The 14,901-nt window shown below is 29.8% G+C and overlaps 1 protein-coding gene across 3 annotated transcripts in view; it reads left to right on the top strand.

Annotated features, from left to right (window-relative positions):
- The window catches only part of chrb (charybde), a 28,267-nt gene extending 23,686 nt beyond the window's left edge, over positions 1–4,581 (top strand). For 2 of the 3 annotated variants that reach the window (XM_071888065.1, XM_040712286.2), the window contains exon 2: positions 2,713–4,581. In XM_071888065.1, coding sequence (XP_071744166.1) covers positions 3,045–3,611 — 567 coding nt within the window. In that variant the 5' untranslated portion in view covers positions 2,713–3,044 and the 3' untranslated portion in view covers positions 3,612–4,581. Of the gene's footprint in view, positions 1–1,384; positions 1,862–2,712 lie in introns of those variants that run through there. The other variant, XM_040712285.2, reaches the window with a different exon arrangement.
- The last annotated feature ends 10,320 nt before the right edge of the window (positions 4,582–14,901 follow it).

Here is a 14,901-nt window from a genome sequence, read left to right as displayed (position 1 = left end):
AGGAGGTGTACTGTACCGGGGGCGCAAGGGGGTAGAAGGGACTAGTGAGAGGTAGGGATCAAGTACAATACATGATATTATTATCTACTTGTATGTAAATATATTTATGTACATATAACATACCTACTCCATTCTCTTCTTCTCCTTGTTGTCAAGGAGAAGAAGTCTATAGAAACCATACCAAATAATAATGTAGCCTATATAAATGGTATGTACAAGTTGTCATTTTGTACAAGTTGCAACCAACTCTGAGGATACGTATTTTAGATGAAGGATTTACAGAACTTGGGATGAGGATCATGCAATAATTGAATGCCCCATGGATGATCCATTTATTAATGCTGTAGTTTTTGACTATAGCAATACAAATGACTAAAATATAAGTATTATAAGGGACATTATAAAGAGTTCAAATCCCACCAGTTATTTTACTCATAAATCCAATATAATCATGTAATTTTAATAGATCAAAATGAAGGGATAGTATCAATCTAGAGTTGATAATTAGAATGCTCAATATTGCAATTAAATAATATATTTAATGAGGAAGAAATTTCAACTTGTACAATTTGCGGTTACAAGTTACAACTTATACATTACATATATATTGTATAGAAGTTGTGACTTGTATAAGTAAGTTGTACAAGTTGAGCAACAAAATGCGATGAACAATTTTAAATGAAGCACTTGAGAGGAGGATAATTCAATAATTGAACATCACCCCATGAATGATTGATATTTTTGACTATTTTATACAATTACTTAAATTATAAATACTCTGTGGCACATTATAAAGTTTACTCCCTAGAGTTATATTGCTCATAAATCCGTAACATCCATCTAGTTTTAATAGAACAAACTCAGATGATAGTATTAATTCATAATGAGTGATTAAATACTGCACTTTAAGAAATTTGCGGCTTGTGCAGAGACATATTCCAACTTTTCTTCGTGGTTCAAATCCATTCCATTAGCCGGATTCTTGTACTTTATATTTTAGTAAAATGCAAAGCCTGATTTTTTTCGGAAGCATGATTCATGATGATCATACTTTGTGATTCAGCCATGATGGCCAATGCTAAATGTGGCGCTGTTCGTAAGAAGAGAACGAGAGAGGAAAAGAGGAAAATTGCAACCTTATTAAGGCGTACGAGAATTTATGCATGTTTCATCATCATAATTTGCAAAGAACCTCATGTTTGCGTGCACTTAACATTGTTGTTGTACTTATTATTATTCCTAGCTATTGGAAGATTTCAAACAGAGAAAACAAAGAGTAATGGAAAATTTAATTTTATTTTACTAGCAGGAGCACACAGGACGAATTCCTATTATTTATAATAATAAAAACTTTTCCTCCCTCTCTTTCTTTCTCTCATGACGTTTCTTCTACCCCTCCTCCAGTCTCTGTACCAATATTAATATAATAAAACGTCAGAAAAAAAGAAAAAATTGGTTCTGTCTTGCCTGTGCTGTGACGTCACTCCCGAACACTCGCTCTACGTCACGGGCTAGTATTTTATTCGGTTTTTTTAAACCTGATATTCATAACCTTTGTCTTCAAGAAGAAAAAGCTTTCAGATTGCTGTGAGCTTTGGAGTGCGGGACTGACTCCCTTCACGTCAATAACTCCTCATTTGGAGACTGGAATATCTATATTTTGTAAGGACTCTGGTGAACTCGAACCCTGTGTTAATTTCTCTTCGTATTGTGCTGTTGTATAGATATATACGTATTATAGTTTGATTCAGTTCCCTGATTATTTATCTATGATCCATCATCAAAGAGCTTCCATTAGATAGATTATAAATCTATCTCTTTGTATCTACAACTACTGGACATTCAGGACAATAAATACACCGTATGTATTTTGGGATATTAACAAATTCTACATGATTGACTTTATTGATCATACACAATTGTTTTGTATCTTTGTTTTTTCTATGTTTTTGATATCATCACCTATCAATTACTACACGTTAGCAAAATATAATTAAATTCCTATAGTAACAGTATTTGACTGACTGTCGATAAGTTTTCCCAACAATTAATTAATAATTATGCATGGAAAAGTAGTACCAATCCTACGTAGGTTAGAGCTCTGTTTTTCCTCCTTTTATGAAAATACACGGACTCTACTTGTCAAGCACATGACAATAGAGTCAAGCTGTTGTTGATAAGTCAAATAATGAATAAAAGTTGGCATTTTAACTTAGAAATAACATACATTATTTGCTAAATTGATTGACAGTGTTAGCACAAATATATTATATCAATACTACCCTGTAAATAAAATTGAAAAAGTAATCAGATCTTTTTTGTAGGACCTTACGTACGGATTTTTTTTTCCCCTCAATAATGTGAATTTGAAGACTCTCAATAAATTTTCGCAAGTTTATCTAGCATATTTTTCACGCAACCTCTCTTTCTTTTTTAAAAGGCCGTTTATACCTAATATGTACAGTACTAATATCCTATTTCACAATGTGTCATCATAAAAAATATACTTAATATATTGTGGATATGAGCACGTGGATAGGATAATTTTAAGATTAATTTAAAATGTGCATTTGAGTACTATTTGTTAAGAGAGTCTGGAAGTGACATTGGATTAGTTATTATTATATTATTCAAATTCTTTTTATGGGAAAGATAATTATTACTTATTTATAATTTCAAGTAATTTAATTCTTCTTTTTCTTTGTTTCATAGGTGTCTCTAGTTCAAAAGTTACTTTATGAAGAAAGTGTGAAAGATAAGTCTTCGTCTTATCGGGAGCTCAATGATTACTGGTTGATCCTTAGAAGAGGAACGAATTATTTTAAGAGGGTACAATATTGCAACACTTGTTTCAGTCTGTGAATAGCTGTTGGAGAGTGTAAAGGTGTCTGAATTACTTTTGTTGAATAGTGACTATTAGGCCGTCACTAAATTGTATTATCTATAGTTCTATGAATTTTTGTGTTTCTCTTTCAACGAAATATTCTACCATTGTACTCTGACGTACAATCCATATTTTATCTCTAAAAAAATTAAAATTCTCAATGGTTCCTATGGAAGGTGATGCCTACTATTACTACGATGATGATTATCCACCATACTGTCTCAAGCGATCTGACTCAGTTGGATCTGTCACTGAGAGCTCCATATCTTCTGAATCCGAGCTAGGATCCACATATTTTACATATGAGGATCATTGTGGTCCCGGACTCAAGAATTTTTTAGTCAAACGTCTCAAGAGTCGCATTTCCGCCCTGGGGATATCGTCTTTCTTATTTGAGAAAATCACAAATGATATCCTCCGAATGAGTGAAAGTGAACCCTATGGTATCCGTGGAGCCACGGTTGTGTTCAAGATCCTTGACTCTAAAGGCAAGGAGAACAAGTTTTATAAACTCCAACCCGTGACAATCGATGAAGGCTGTGTAAGTACGTTTCGATTGGTCTTTCACCTCGTGGAGGAAAGCATGATGATCTCGAATATTGGGAGGGTTTTGCGTGGATTATTTTTCAAGGGATGGAAGAGTAATAATAAACATCCCCTTAGGATCTGTCAAGACTACAAGTTGTACAAAAAACAACTATTTAGATCGTCTGACTACTACTACTAAACTTTGAATATGAATATTGTCCACCCAAACACCGTGTAATAGTCCCTCAGTCTCCCTACACTCAAATCAGCGATTTTATATCATTTAACTAAATATATTAATATTTTCTATGCTTTTAATATTTAAACTTATGATAAAATTATCCGGTTTTTTTTGTCGTATTTGTTCTGCAAGCAACTACTTTTTTGTAAAGAAATTCAAATTCAAAGATGTTTTCTCCTTATATGTATGGTATAAACTCAACTGTTTTTTATACCTGTATTTTACGTTTTCGATTTTTTATTTCTTTTTTTTTATGTCATAATTTTGTATACCTTTGTCATATACATTGTTTTTTTAATTATCTTACTGTGATTTCTTACTTAAAGAATAATAATACTGAATGGCTAAATGCTTCAACAAAAAGAAAGAGAAAAGTAAATTTTGTTTTGAAATGTTTTTAAATCTTCCTAATTTGCTATTTGATTATAGTTTATTTATTTATATTTTTTAATGTATGTAAAAATAAAATATGATTGCTTTTAATTATTAAATAAATCACCTAAGAAAATTATTTTGTCCCTCCCACCGCCCCTTTATAATTATGATATCTTTGTAAGTACAAATTCGATATATTTATATACATATGCTCATTACTGTTAAAAATCCACAGTACTTGTTTGCAAACGCAAACTATATAAGTCTTTCAAGCACCTTTGTTGTTTTTTTTATATAACTCCCCCCAAGATGTGCCCCCAAATATATATATATATTTTCTTTGATTGAAAAGCTAAAATCGCTTATTTTTTTTTACTGTAACGATTGCCAAATAAATCATTTTCGTATTGTATTTATTAAGTATAGTATATTTATTAATAATTTCCCCGTATTATTTCTATATCTACAATCATTGATATTGAACGAAATAAAAAGTAAAAGAACGATTTTATATCCAATGTGGTATAAAGAGCACCAGTTAAATAAATTATAATATATTGAGTCTTAAGTTACTTCTATATACTTGAGAAACAAATACATCACGACAAAATATACCACTAGACCGAGGAGTATAACGATTATAAGGTATCTGGTTTTCATAAAGGATCCTTCCACATGGGCTCTAGATTCGAATGTTCTCAATTGTTGATGTCTCCATTTCCCTGACTCAACGTCATCTTCATGAGCGGATATCTCTTGCATCCTTGTATCCGTAGTATTCCGGTAGTTCTAGGAAGTTGATGAAAGCATATTTCTTTTTAAATAGGCTCGGTGTAAGTTAGAATTGAAGTGACAACTGGGATGACGTGTGAATGAACTTCGTATCATTATCATTATTTTCAGCTGAGAAATTTCTTTACTCTCTTGTATGGACTTTTCCATCTGATTTTGACTCCTTTAAACCTGTTGAAAAACGCATCATCAACGTGATTTTTCATGACTCTTCCAGATTTTCCCCTTTTTTGTCGAGTAAGTACTTGATTTGCTGAAAGGATGTACAAAACGGAGCCTTATTCCTTTGTGAAGGGACATTATTATGTATTTTTTCAAGACATATATAATTCTAAAACTTTTCAATAAATCCAATTTGTACAAAAGTAAAACTATTATATATTTCAACGGAAAATGACTTCCTTTTATTTTTCATAAAATCAACTGAAATACCGTTGTAAGAAGGTGATGAAGGTTAATTGGATTCATCAACGTAAACAGTAAAATAATGATTCTATTAAAACGAAATAAAAGAAAATTAATTAATTTAAAATATCATGAAAAGTATACATATAAATTATAATCAAGAGTTCTTCCTTGATTGTAAATTATAATATATGTATGCTTTGTAAAAGGTTTAACATGTATCAGCGGATTGTACAAGTTACAATTTCTACATTTCATTATGTTTTATTTAATTAAAATATCCGTCATTTTAATTACTCACTATTAAATGATGCTATCATTTAATTTTGATCTATTGAACCTATACATTTGTTATTTATTTATGAGTAATCTAAGTGTGGAAATTTGAACTTTATAATAATGTGCTATAGAATAACTTTTTAATTTTTTTTCTTAGATGGTAGAAATTAGTGACCTCCACACAATCTACAAAAAAAAGTAAAAATAGATTCTTAGTCAGTAAAGGGTGTCGCCAAGGCGACCCAATCTCACCTTGTCTTTTCATAATTGTATTGAACCCTCTAATAATAGAATTTAAAAATTGTTCTATCATGAAAGGGATTAAAGTAGAAAACTTTGAAAAGAAAGTAGAAGCATTTGCAGACCACTTGACTACTTTATGCTCAGAAGACGCAAAACAAATGTAACTGTACCTACGATATCCTTGAAAAATCAAATACATTTCTGGATTAAAAGGTAGTTTTCAGAAATCAAAACTTTATGACAAACTGCTCGAATATACTAGACTTTCAAAAGTTAGAAGCTGTACAGGTCAATGAAATACTGGGATCGTCTGTTGCACTGGAAAGGATTGATGAGTTTGAAAATGGACAAAAGATTGAAAACGTCATTGTCAACATAATGTCTAAGTACGTTACCTTTACCATTAGAAATGTCCCTCCAGAATTTTTATATGGAACATATTAATAGTGCCTAAAGTCATACATCTGTTGAGGATTACAGGTTTTTCTGAACGATTAACAAATAAAGTGCATACAATATGGACCAAACAAGCTAATTTCGTGGAGAAGAATATATTGTATCAAGACATTCGGGGGCTTGGAATGATATCTTTCCGGGATTTTTGAAGGACTCTTTTATTCTCTTGGATTGGATGAATTTTTGAGGAAGGCCCTGTATGTTCAGGAATACTGAAGATGAAACTAGAGGAAAAGACAGACGAAGACTTAGAGATAATGAAAGGCAAAGGTCAATTTAAGTTCATCCAAATGATAAAGGACATGGGTATATTTTGTCGAAAAACGATGGTTCAATATTTATCAACTATGAAGTGGTAAGAACCTGTGGATGGTAATGCAAGACTTGACAAATTTATCAATTAGAAGGAGACTAGATTTTATGGGAGAAGAGGACATTTGGCCAAGAGATAGTTTTTTATATATGTTGAAATATAGTTGTAATGTTATAGAAAAAAAAGAATTAATAATTTTAAATAAGGTAGCAAGTTGTACAATTTATTTAAACAAGTTATAACTTGTACTAAATTTACACGACATGACGTACATATATAATCCTTTTTAGTCTGTTTGAAGTTCGATAAACTCATAAAGAATTAATTACTTCTAATCAAAGGATTTTTTTATTTTTATTTTATCAACTTTGGCACTTATGGAACAGCATTATCTTGCTAACACAAAAATATCCTATATATTTTGTTGTCAGCTGTCGATACCCTCCTAAGACTTGATTTACCATGGCTATTTCATAATTTATTCTCTTTTATAAATAAACGATGTAATAAGTTATGAATACTTATGAATTATGCTCTATTTTCAAAAGGACGGGAATACGATTTCATGTTGATCTATCGTCACATATTCTGTACATATATAATAGTAAAAATAAGATTTTTTTTGTCAAAATCGTTCCCAAGGCCTTTAAAGACATTTTAACTAATGCCAAACAGAAAGAAATAGACCAATCTAGATCTAGCTAAAATTTGGTATGAGTTCTTCTAAGAGATGCTACTAACTAAACATAACCTCGATACGCACCAATTGTGTCATTTTTTTAACTTTGCATCGACTTTCGAAACGACCTTCGTAGATTATTTTCCGATGATAGATGGGTTTTTGCTATCCTGTATTTACGATAATTCGACTGGTAAAATTTGCTGAAATAAGACATTTTTTATAAAAACGTTCGTTAAAAATGCTCCAACAAAGAATAGTTAATCGGAATTTGAGACATTTTTCCCCAAAATTAGCTCAATAACACAAAAATGTAGATAGTATTTTGTTGTTAGGTTCAATTTTTCATGTTTTCAACACCAAAAGAGTAACTCTTTCTTTGATTTTGTTTGTAGCGAAAAATAAGAATAACTTAGTTTGAATATTAAGATAGAATGAAATATTTTTTGTAAATGTGTAAAATTTATACTGAAGGTAAAGAAAATGGCGCTATGTAATTTTGCCACGGGAGATTTTCCTTTAAACTAATTTTCCTTAGGAAATTTTTTCATAAAGCCATTTTCCCCGAGGGATATTTCTTCTTAATATATCAATAAATGAGATTTATAGTTCTTTAGGAGTTTTTTTAATCAAAACATGTAATGTGTATTTATATAAAAATCATTGATTAATTATGATTGTGATTGATAAAGTTATGTATTAATTTTTCCTTTCCGTAATTGATAAAAATATACATATATAAAAAAAATATTTTTCTCATTTGTTTATGAAATTCCTTTATATAAAATAAGGAATCGGTATCAAAACCGGAATTGGCTGAAAATTTGGGGTTGGTACATCCCTAGTTATGTTACATTATGTTTGTTCTCCTTGTGTTGGTTTGTCTCCACCTATCCAAAAAATACTCCATACAAGAAACATGCGCTCTTTTTCACAATCCTTTTTTTGACTAACTATAGGCAATTTAGTCTTTTTTTTCTATTAGCAGAATAGTTATGAAATGAAAGAGAAAAATGTAGTAAAACAATTCTGTAATGAATGTCTTCAAAATGGCCAAAAACTTTATTTACTAATATTATTCTGATGACTGGGGTTGTGAAAATTGTTAGAATTCTTCGTGAGTATACTTGAAAAAAAAGTATAGGGTAGTAACCCAAGGTTAATAGAAATAAAAGGTTAGACTATCATGTAATCGGGCTTGCTAGCATTTTCAATCTGATGTACTGTACCGACTACTGCGCAAGATAGGCAGATTTTGACAAAACACGCAACCCCTCATAGTCTATGACGTCACTATTACTAGGATTGTCAATTTAATGTATCGTACCGACTGTTGGGTAGGAGAAACAGATTTTGACTAAACACGCAGCCCCTCATCTACTATGACGTCAATATTAAAAGTGTGGGGGAAACTCATACATCAGTCGTCAGACAATCATGGAATTTATCTATAAGTGTATAATCCAAAACTGATCTCAGTTTTTCTTTCTGAAATATCTGGGATTATAGTAATTTGTGACTATTCTCGTTCAGAGTAATTTTTACCCTTAAAACAATCCCCAAATTAAAAGTAGGATAATATAAAACTTATGTGAAAGTGTTATTTATAACTAATTTTTTATTGATTCCGTATTTTGATCTGAACTGGATATAATTTCATTTTTAGGCTGACAAATGATTAAAAACAGTTCTCTTTTATACCCTTATAACTTATTCTTAATGCATAGTGATGAGGAATATCATAGTTTATACTATTGAAAAATATTCAATGTGTAATTTAAAAAAATAAAAAGAAGATCTATTTAATAAATACGTATATCCAAGGAGTTTTGTTCAATTGTGTAGTGAGCCCATTTTTTTTTTTTTTTTTTTTTACTAGCAATTAGTCAACATTGTCATCATTTCCCCCCCGATTTGACAGCTAATTTCATGACGTCATAGCTCGTAAAAGGAAGATCGAGGTAATCGACGGAAGATACTTCTAACTTGATCATCTATCTCAAAAGATGTTCGAATTCAGATTACAAATTTCAGATGGGACGACGAGAGGAGAATTCGTCCGAGGAAAACTACCAGACCTCATAAGGAAGTAAAGTGGACTCCTTCCTTGAGAATGAGATACCAGGATCGATACAATGAACCAACCCATTAACAATGATTAGATAATTTACATATTTGAAAATGGGATCACTTAAAAAATACAAAATGTAACAAAACTCCTTGGAGATGCGTATTTTTTAACACAGATCTTTTTTTGAATCATACATACATTCAATATTTTTCTATAATATAAGCAATGATATACCTCATATATCAAAAAAAAAAATATATATACTATATTAAAGAATCGTAATTGGCATATTTAGTTTATACTAGAATCGCATTGGAATCAACATCCGTTTTTTTTTTTAATTCGTCCCATCACTAATTTTAACGATATTTAAAGTGCTCAAACTATTTTGAGATACTTCATCTAACAAAAATGATTATTTTATCATAAATATACGGATATATTTAATTTTGTACCCCTTATTTTATATAAATCCTTTCTATTTTTATATTTCAAAATAAAAGAAATAAATCTTCATTCTTTGAGCTCAGAGATTTTCCCATTGGGTTAGTTTGCAAAAGAAAAAAAAGTTATATCAAAAACAAAGTAAAAGAATGGCCTGCCCCAGACCACCTATAAATCTGGGCAACATAATAAGAATAAAGAACAAACCTACCCAGGGTGATTTTTATTTGTTTTCTAATATAATAAATCTTGGTTCTTAGAAAATAAAATTAAGTTCCATGTTGTACTACATACATACATATATTCTTCTCTCTGGGGAGAGATATATATGTAGAGACCTACATATTTTTTGTGCATTATTAAGTACTGCTTTCATGGGAGAAAGAGGATTGTCATAAATTATATCCTTATTAATTAATTCTACCTGTCTTAAGAGAGATTCTCGGAAATTAATGAATCTAAGGATTTGTCATTCGAATATAATATAAATATAGATTAAATGAATATGATAATGAAATAATTTTTTGTAATTGCTACATAGATATATGTTTTAGTTTTCCAAAACTGTTATAATTATTCTTTTATTTTAAAAGAGTTAACATATACAGGGGCGTCCGGAGGGAGTGGGCTGAAGGATATGAAATTTAATTTAATTTTACAATTACTTTTTTTTTGTAAAAAATTTATTTTTTGGGGAACAGTATCATATTTTTTAAATTTTTTTCCAAAAAATTTAATTTTTTGTTTACGGCTGAGGATTTTAGAATTAAAAAAAAATAAAACTTTCTGAATATCTATGGATTTTTAAAATTTTTCTTCAAAAAATTTAATTTTTGATTTTTTTCCCCAATAAAATTTAATGTTAGAAGTTAATTTTTTTAAATAGGTGTGGATTTATCACATTTTTTTCCAAAAAATTGAATCTATTGAGAATAACAAATGATTTTTGAATTTTTTTTTCAAAAAATTTAATTTTTATTTTTTTTCCCCAATAAAATTTAATGTTAGAAGTTAATTTTTTTAAATAGGTGTGGATTTATCACATTTTTTCCAAAAAATTGAATCTATTGAGAATAACAAATAATTTTTGATTTTTTTTTCCCCAATAAAATTTAATGTTAGAAGTTAATTTTTTTAAATAGGTGTGGATTTATCACATTTTTTCCTAAAAAATTGAATCTATTGAGAATAACAAATGATTTTTGAATTTTTTTTTCAAAAATTTAATTTTTTTGTGAACAGCAGTTAATTTTTGAATTTTTTTGGGGAAGCTATGGATTTTGAAATTTTTTTCCAAGAAATTAAATTTTTTTTAATTTTTTAAACAATTTCAAAAACTATGCGTTCCCCCAAAAATTTAATCCTGCAGACGTCCTGCATATAATTATAATCTTTTCAGAAGTACGTGATATCAACAAATCCTCAATGTTATTTTTTGTCTGAGTTATTAGTGTGAGACCTTCTTTGGCTTGGAGTAATTTCTGCTATACCATTGCTAGATACGAATTAAGGTTTATGTTTATTTCCAAAACGAGCCGCTTAGAGATGAAACGTTTTGACAGCTATGCCATATGTAATGGATTAATTTATTTGGGTTGTACCATTCCTTATTAGTGTATTACAGGGGCGTCCGGAGGAAGTGGCCAGGAGAGGCTGTATTCCCCCCTCCCAAATTAAGGATTTTATGCTTTACTAGAAAAAAACAACAACTTACAATGAGATGTGGCGGCAATGAACCACAAAAAATCACAACAAAGACGCATTTTGTTGTAATAATTAACAAATGAAAAGTTGACTACTATTTGTATTATTATTATCAAGGCTACATACATCCATAATTGCTTGGACAAGTGACATATCCATATAAGGGGGATGATTTACAAGAATTAAAGAATGTAATAAAGACATTATTATAAGCTTAATTCACCCTTACAATTACGAGTTACTGATCGGCGCCAATACTCATAAAAACTACATCTTTTTCATTAATCAAACGTGTATACGTTTTAAATGATTCAAACATTTTGTATGTTGTATAGATACATATATATATAGTGAGTCAACATAAAACTAATTTTGAACATATATCAAGAAAATGAATCCCAATTTATGATTCTACTTCATAGGTGTAGAAGCAGCATTAAAAGATCCTGGAAACACTTTTTGTGAGAACCTATTCTGTTCAATTAATTTTTTGCAGAAAATATTGTTCTTTAAATAATATTGGGGATATTTTTCGAAAAAATTAATTGGGAGCCCCCACAATTTAGGATTATATTTGAATAGCTTAATAATAAATTATTAAGCTATTTTCCTTCAGTCACTCTTGATTTTATATGCTAGAATTTGGGATACAAAAGAGAAACGAAATATAATACAATAACTCAAAATGTAACTAGACCATGATTCCTGGTTTACTCTCAATGTCTTAGGATTTTAAGATCTTAGGATTTGTAAGAGATCGCTCAATTGCTCATCTTTCCAGACTGGTATGTAATAAAAATGGAGAAAATATGGATTCTAGTTTGATTACACAATAGCTTTGATGGTATTTTTGGAGAGAAAATGGAGAGATGCAAACCCCTTACTTAATTATGCTGAAAAACAATAGGAAAAACACTCCAAGGGTAATAAAAATACATTTCTATTACCCTTGAAAACACTCTATCTTTTTGGAAGGAAAACTATGTATATGATGCAATCAGGTTTATGAATACATGAATGTGAGGAAGCAAGATACCGAACACAGCCGATAAGAAGAAATGGAAATTTGCCGCAAAATTGATTGTTGAATACTCCCTTTTGAATCTTGTAACAAAGGAGAAATACTTTTGCGCTAAATTACCCTAACTTGAATCCTGTAAAAAGGATATAAATAGCAGACCGGTTGATTTTCAACTTTTGTCGAATTTCGATTACAAATAGTGTGGAAAATTTGTCATATGGTTTGAAAATGACTTATGCAAAATTGAATTGTCCTATAGGCGGCACATCTCGATCAAATTATGAATAGAGACAACAACAACTCTTTACTTAGTCAATATAGATACTAAGAGGAAATTTGTACTTAATTTTCATAAAATAATTTAATTTTTCTCTTTTAAGAATGAAAGAATGATGATATCAGCTTTGGAAAATAAATACAATCAGTTTGCACTCGTTACAGTATTATTTTAAACAACCTTGGTGTTATACCAATACTATATAATCTTGTCAAATTTGTCAAAATAACATCATTTGGTTTGTCAAAAAAAGAAAATATTCCTTGTCCAAATTTGGATGTTTTTTCTCACAATTATAAAGGTAATTAATTGTCTATGCTAAACAAAAAGAGTAATTTTTGAATTTATCTTTCCTTAAAAAAAATGTCAAGAAATGACAAATATTTTTGTATTGTCTAAAGCTGTTATCATTGTTTAGGAGATAACATCTACGTATAATCAAAAACATAAGAAGCGTCCGTAGGATAACATTTTTGGGGCGGTTTGGTTTTTTTTTTTTTTAATCCACAAATTCAAATTTACAAAATTTCATAAATCCAAAGCTATTTAGAAAAAATTAAATTTATGAGAAAAAAATTCAAATATTTAAAATTTATGGATTTTTTTTTTTCAAAAATACAAAGCTATTTACTAAAAATAAAATTGAACGGGAGAAATTGGGGTAAAAAATTTACTCTGACACCATTAAGTAACTTTTTCATTAAATATTTCTGTTTTTTATGTTTGTTGAACAATATTGTTTATAACAGAACTGAAGTCGAGTCCATATTATCTGAGTCGAGTTCCAGTCATCAGTAACCGTCCCAGGTTCATTAACCAAGATATGAGTCCGGACTCCAACAACCTAGGGCAAGCATATTAAACTCAGTTAGGAACTGGAGACACTTCAAGATTATTTGATCTCATGTCGGCTGAACTAGTAAAATAATAAAAAATTGCCTTTTATTAATGTCATAAGTATTTGACTTTAGCAGTGAGGCAGTAAAAATTAAATCAAAGGCCGAGGAGCAAGGAGGCTGACTTTAAATATCTGACAAAGGGGGGTCAAATTCCTAAAATGAGCCAACCAGAAATTAATTTACTCCTGAGCACGGAGAGTAATTAACTTTTTCAAATTTAAATATATTAACAACTAATTATAATTATAAATTTATATATTTTTTTCCTATCCGTAATTAATAAAAAGTTAATTTTTTTGGAATTCCTTTACACATAATAAGGACTCGGAATGGAACCGGAATTGGCTGAAAATTTGGTATCGGTACATCCCTAGTTTGATCCATTTAAATCGGAAAAACCGTTGTGTAAATGAAATTGTACAAATGAGGTTAATTCAATTATAATATCCGTCTTATTTTGTATCTTTATGTCAAATTTATGCTTATTGAAAGTTAGTTCTAGCAATAGACAATAGAGAGCACTACTTTTCATGACAAATGCCATCTTTATTCAGCTCTCTCTTTATCCATTGTAATTTGTATGTATTGACAATGTTAGTATATATAGCTACATACGTACTATACAAGGAAGGCGATATAACACTCTTGGTATTGTATAACCAATCGAAAACATTAAATGCACACATTCAACTATAGATGTCGCTTTAAATAAAGGATGGACCATAACTTCTTCCTTCTCCATTTATGGTTTGAAATAAGAAATTGCATGCCATACCACGGCACTACCTCGCTAACATAATAAGTAACCCTGTATTTTGTTGTCAGCTAACGATGTTCCTGTTTCTTTTCTCAGAATCAGTGATCTATACGTGGATTGGTTGAATTTCATTAGTTCTTGTTAAGCTATGAATAATTATGGAACACTCATTTCACTTTTGGGAAGAATTGGCTAACTACCAACTGACTTTGGGCCTTCATTTCTGCTTCTCCTCTGAGTAAGGATTGTGAGATACAATAAAGGTAAGGACAAAGAAATATACCGGTACAGTGAAGAAGTTTTACAGGAGGGTGCAGCTATCCCATGATTTCATATGTCAGTTCAGGGGCGTCCGCAGGATTATATATATACATATTTTTTTTTTTTGGGGGAGGAAACTTGGAAACTATTGTTAAATAAAAAAAAAAAAAATTAATAATTAAATTTTTTTTTTCAAATCCTAGCTATTCAAAAAATTTAATTTAAAAATAAAAAAAAATTTTGAAAAAAAATTTAAATATAAAAAAAATTAA

This window comes from Lepeophtheirus salmonis, chromosome 5 (assembly GCF_016086655.4).
Source record: "Lepeophtheirus salmonis chromosome 5, UVic_Lsal_1.4, whole genome shotgun sequence".
Classification (NCBI taxonomy): Eukaryota; Metazoa; Arthropoda; class Copepoda; order Siphonostomatoida; family Caligidae; genus Lepeophtheirus; species Lepeophtheirus salmonis.
The sequence above is the reverse complement of the archived record's forward strand: the minus strand, read 5'-3'. Positions and strand labels throughout refer to the sequence as shown.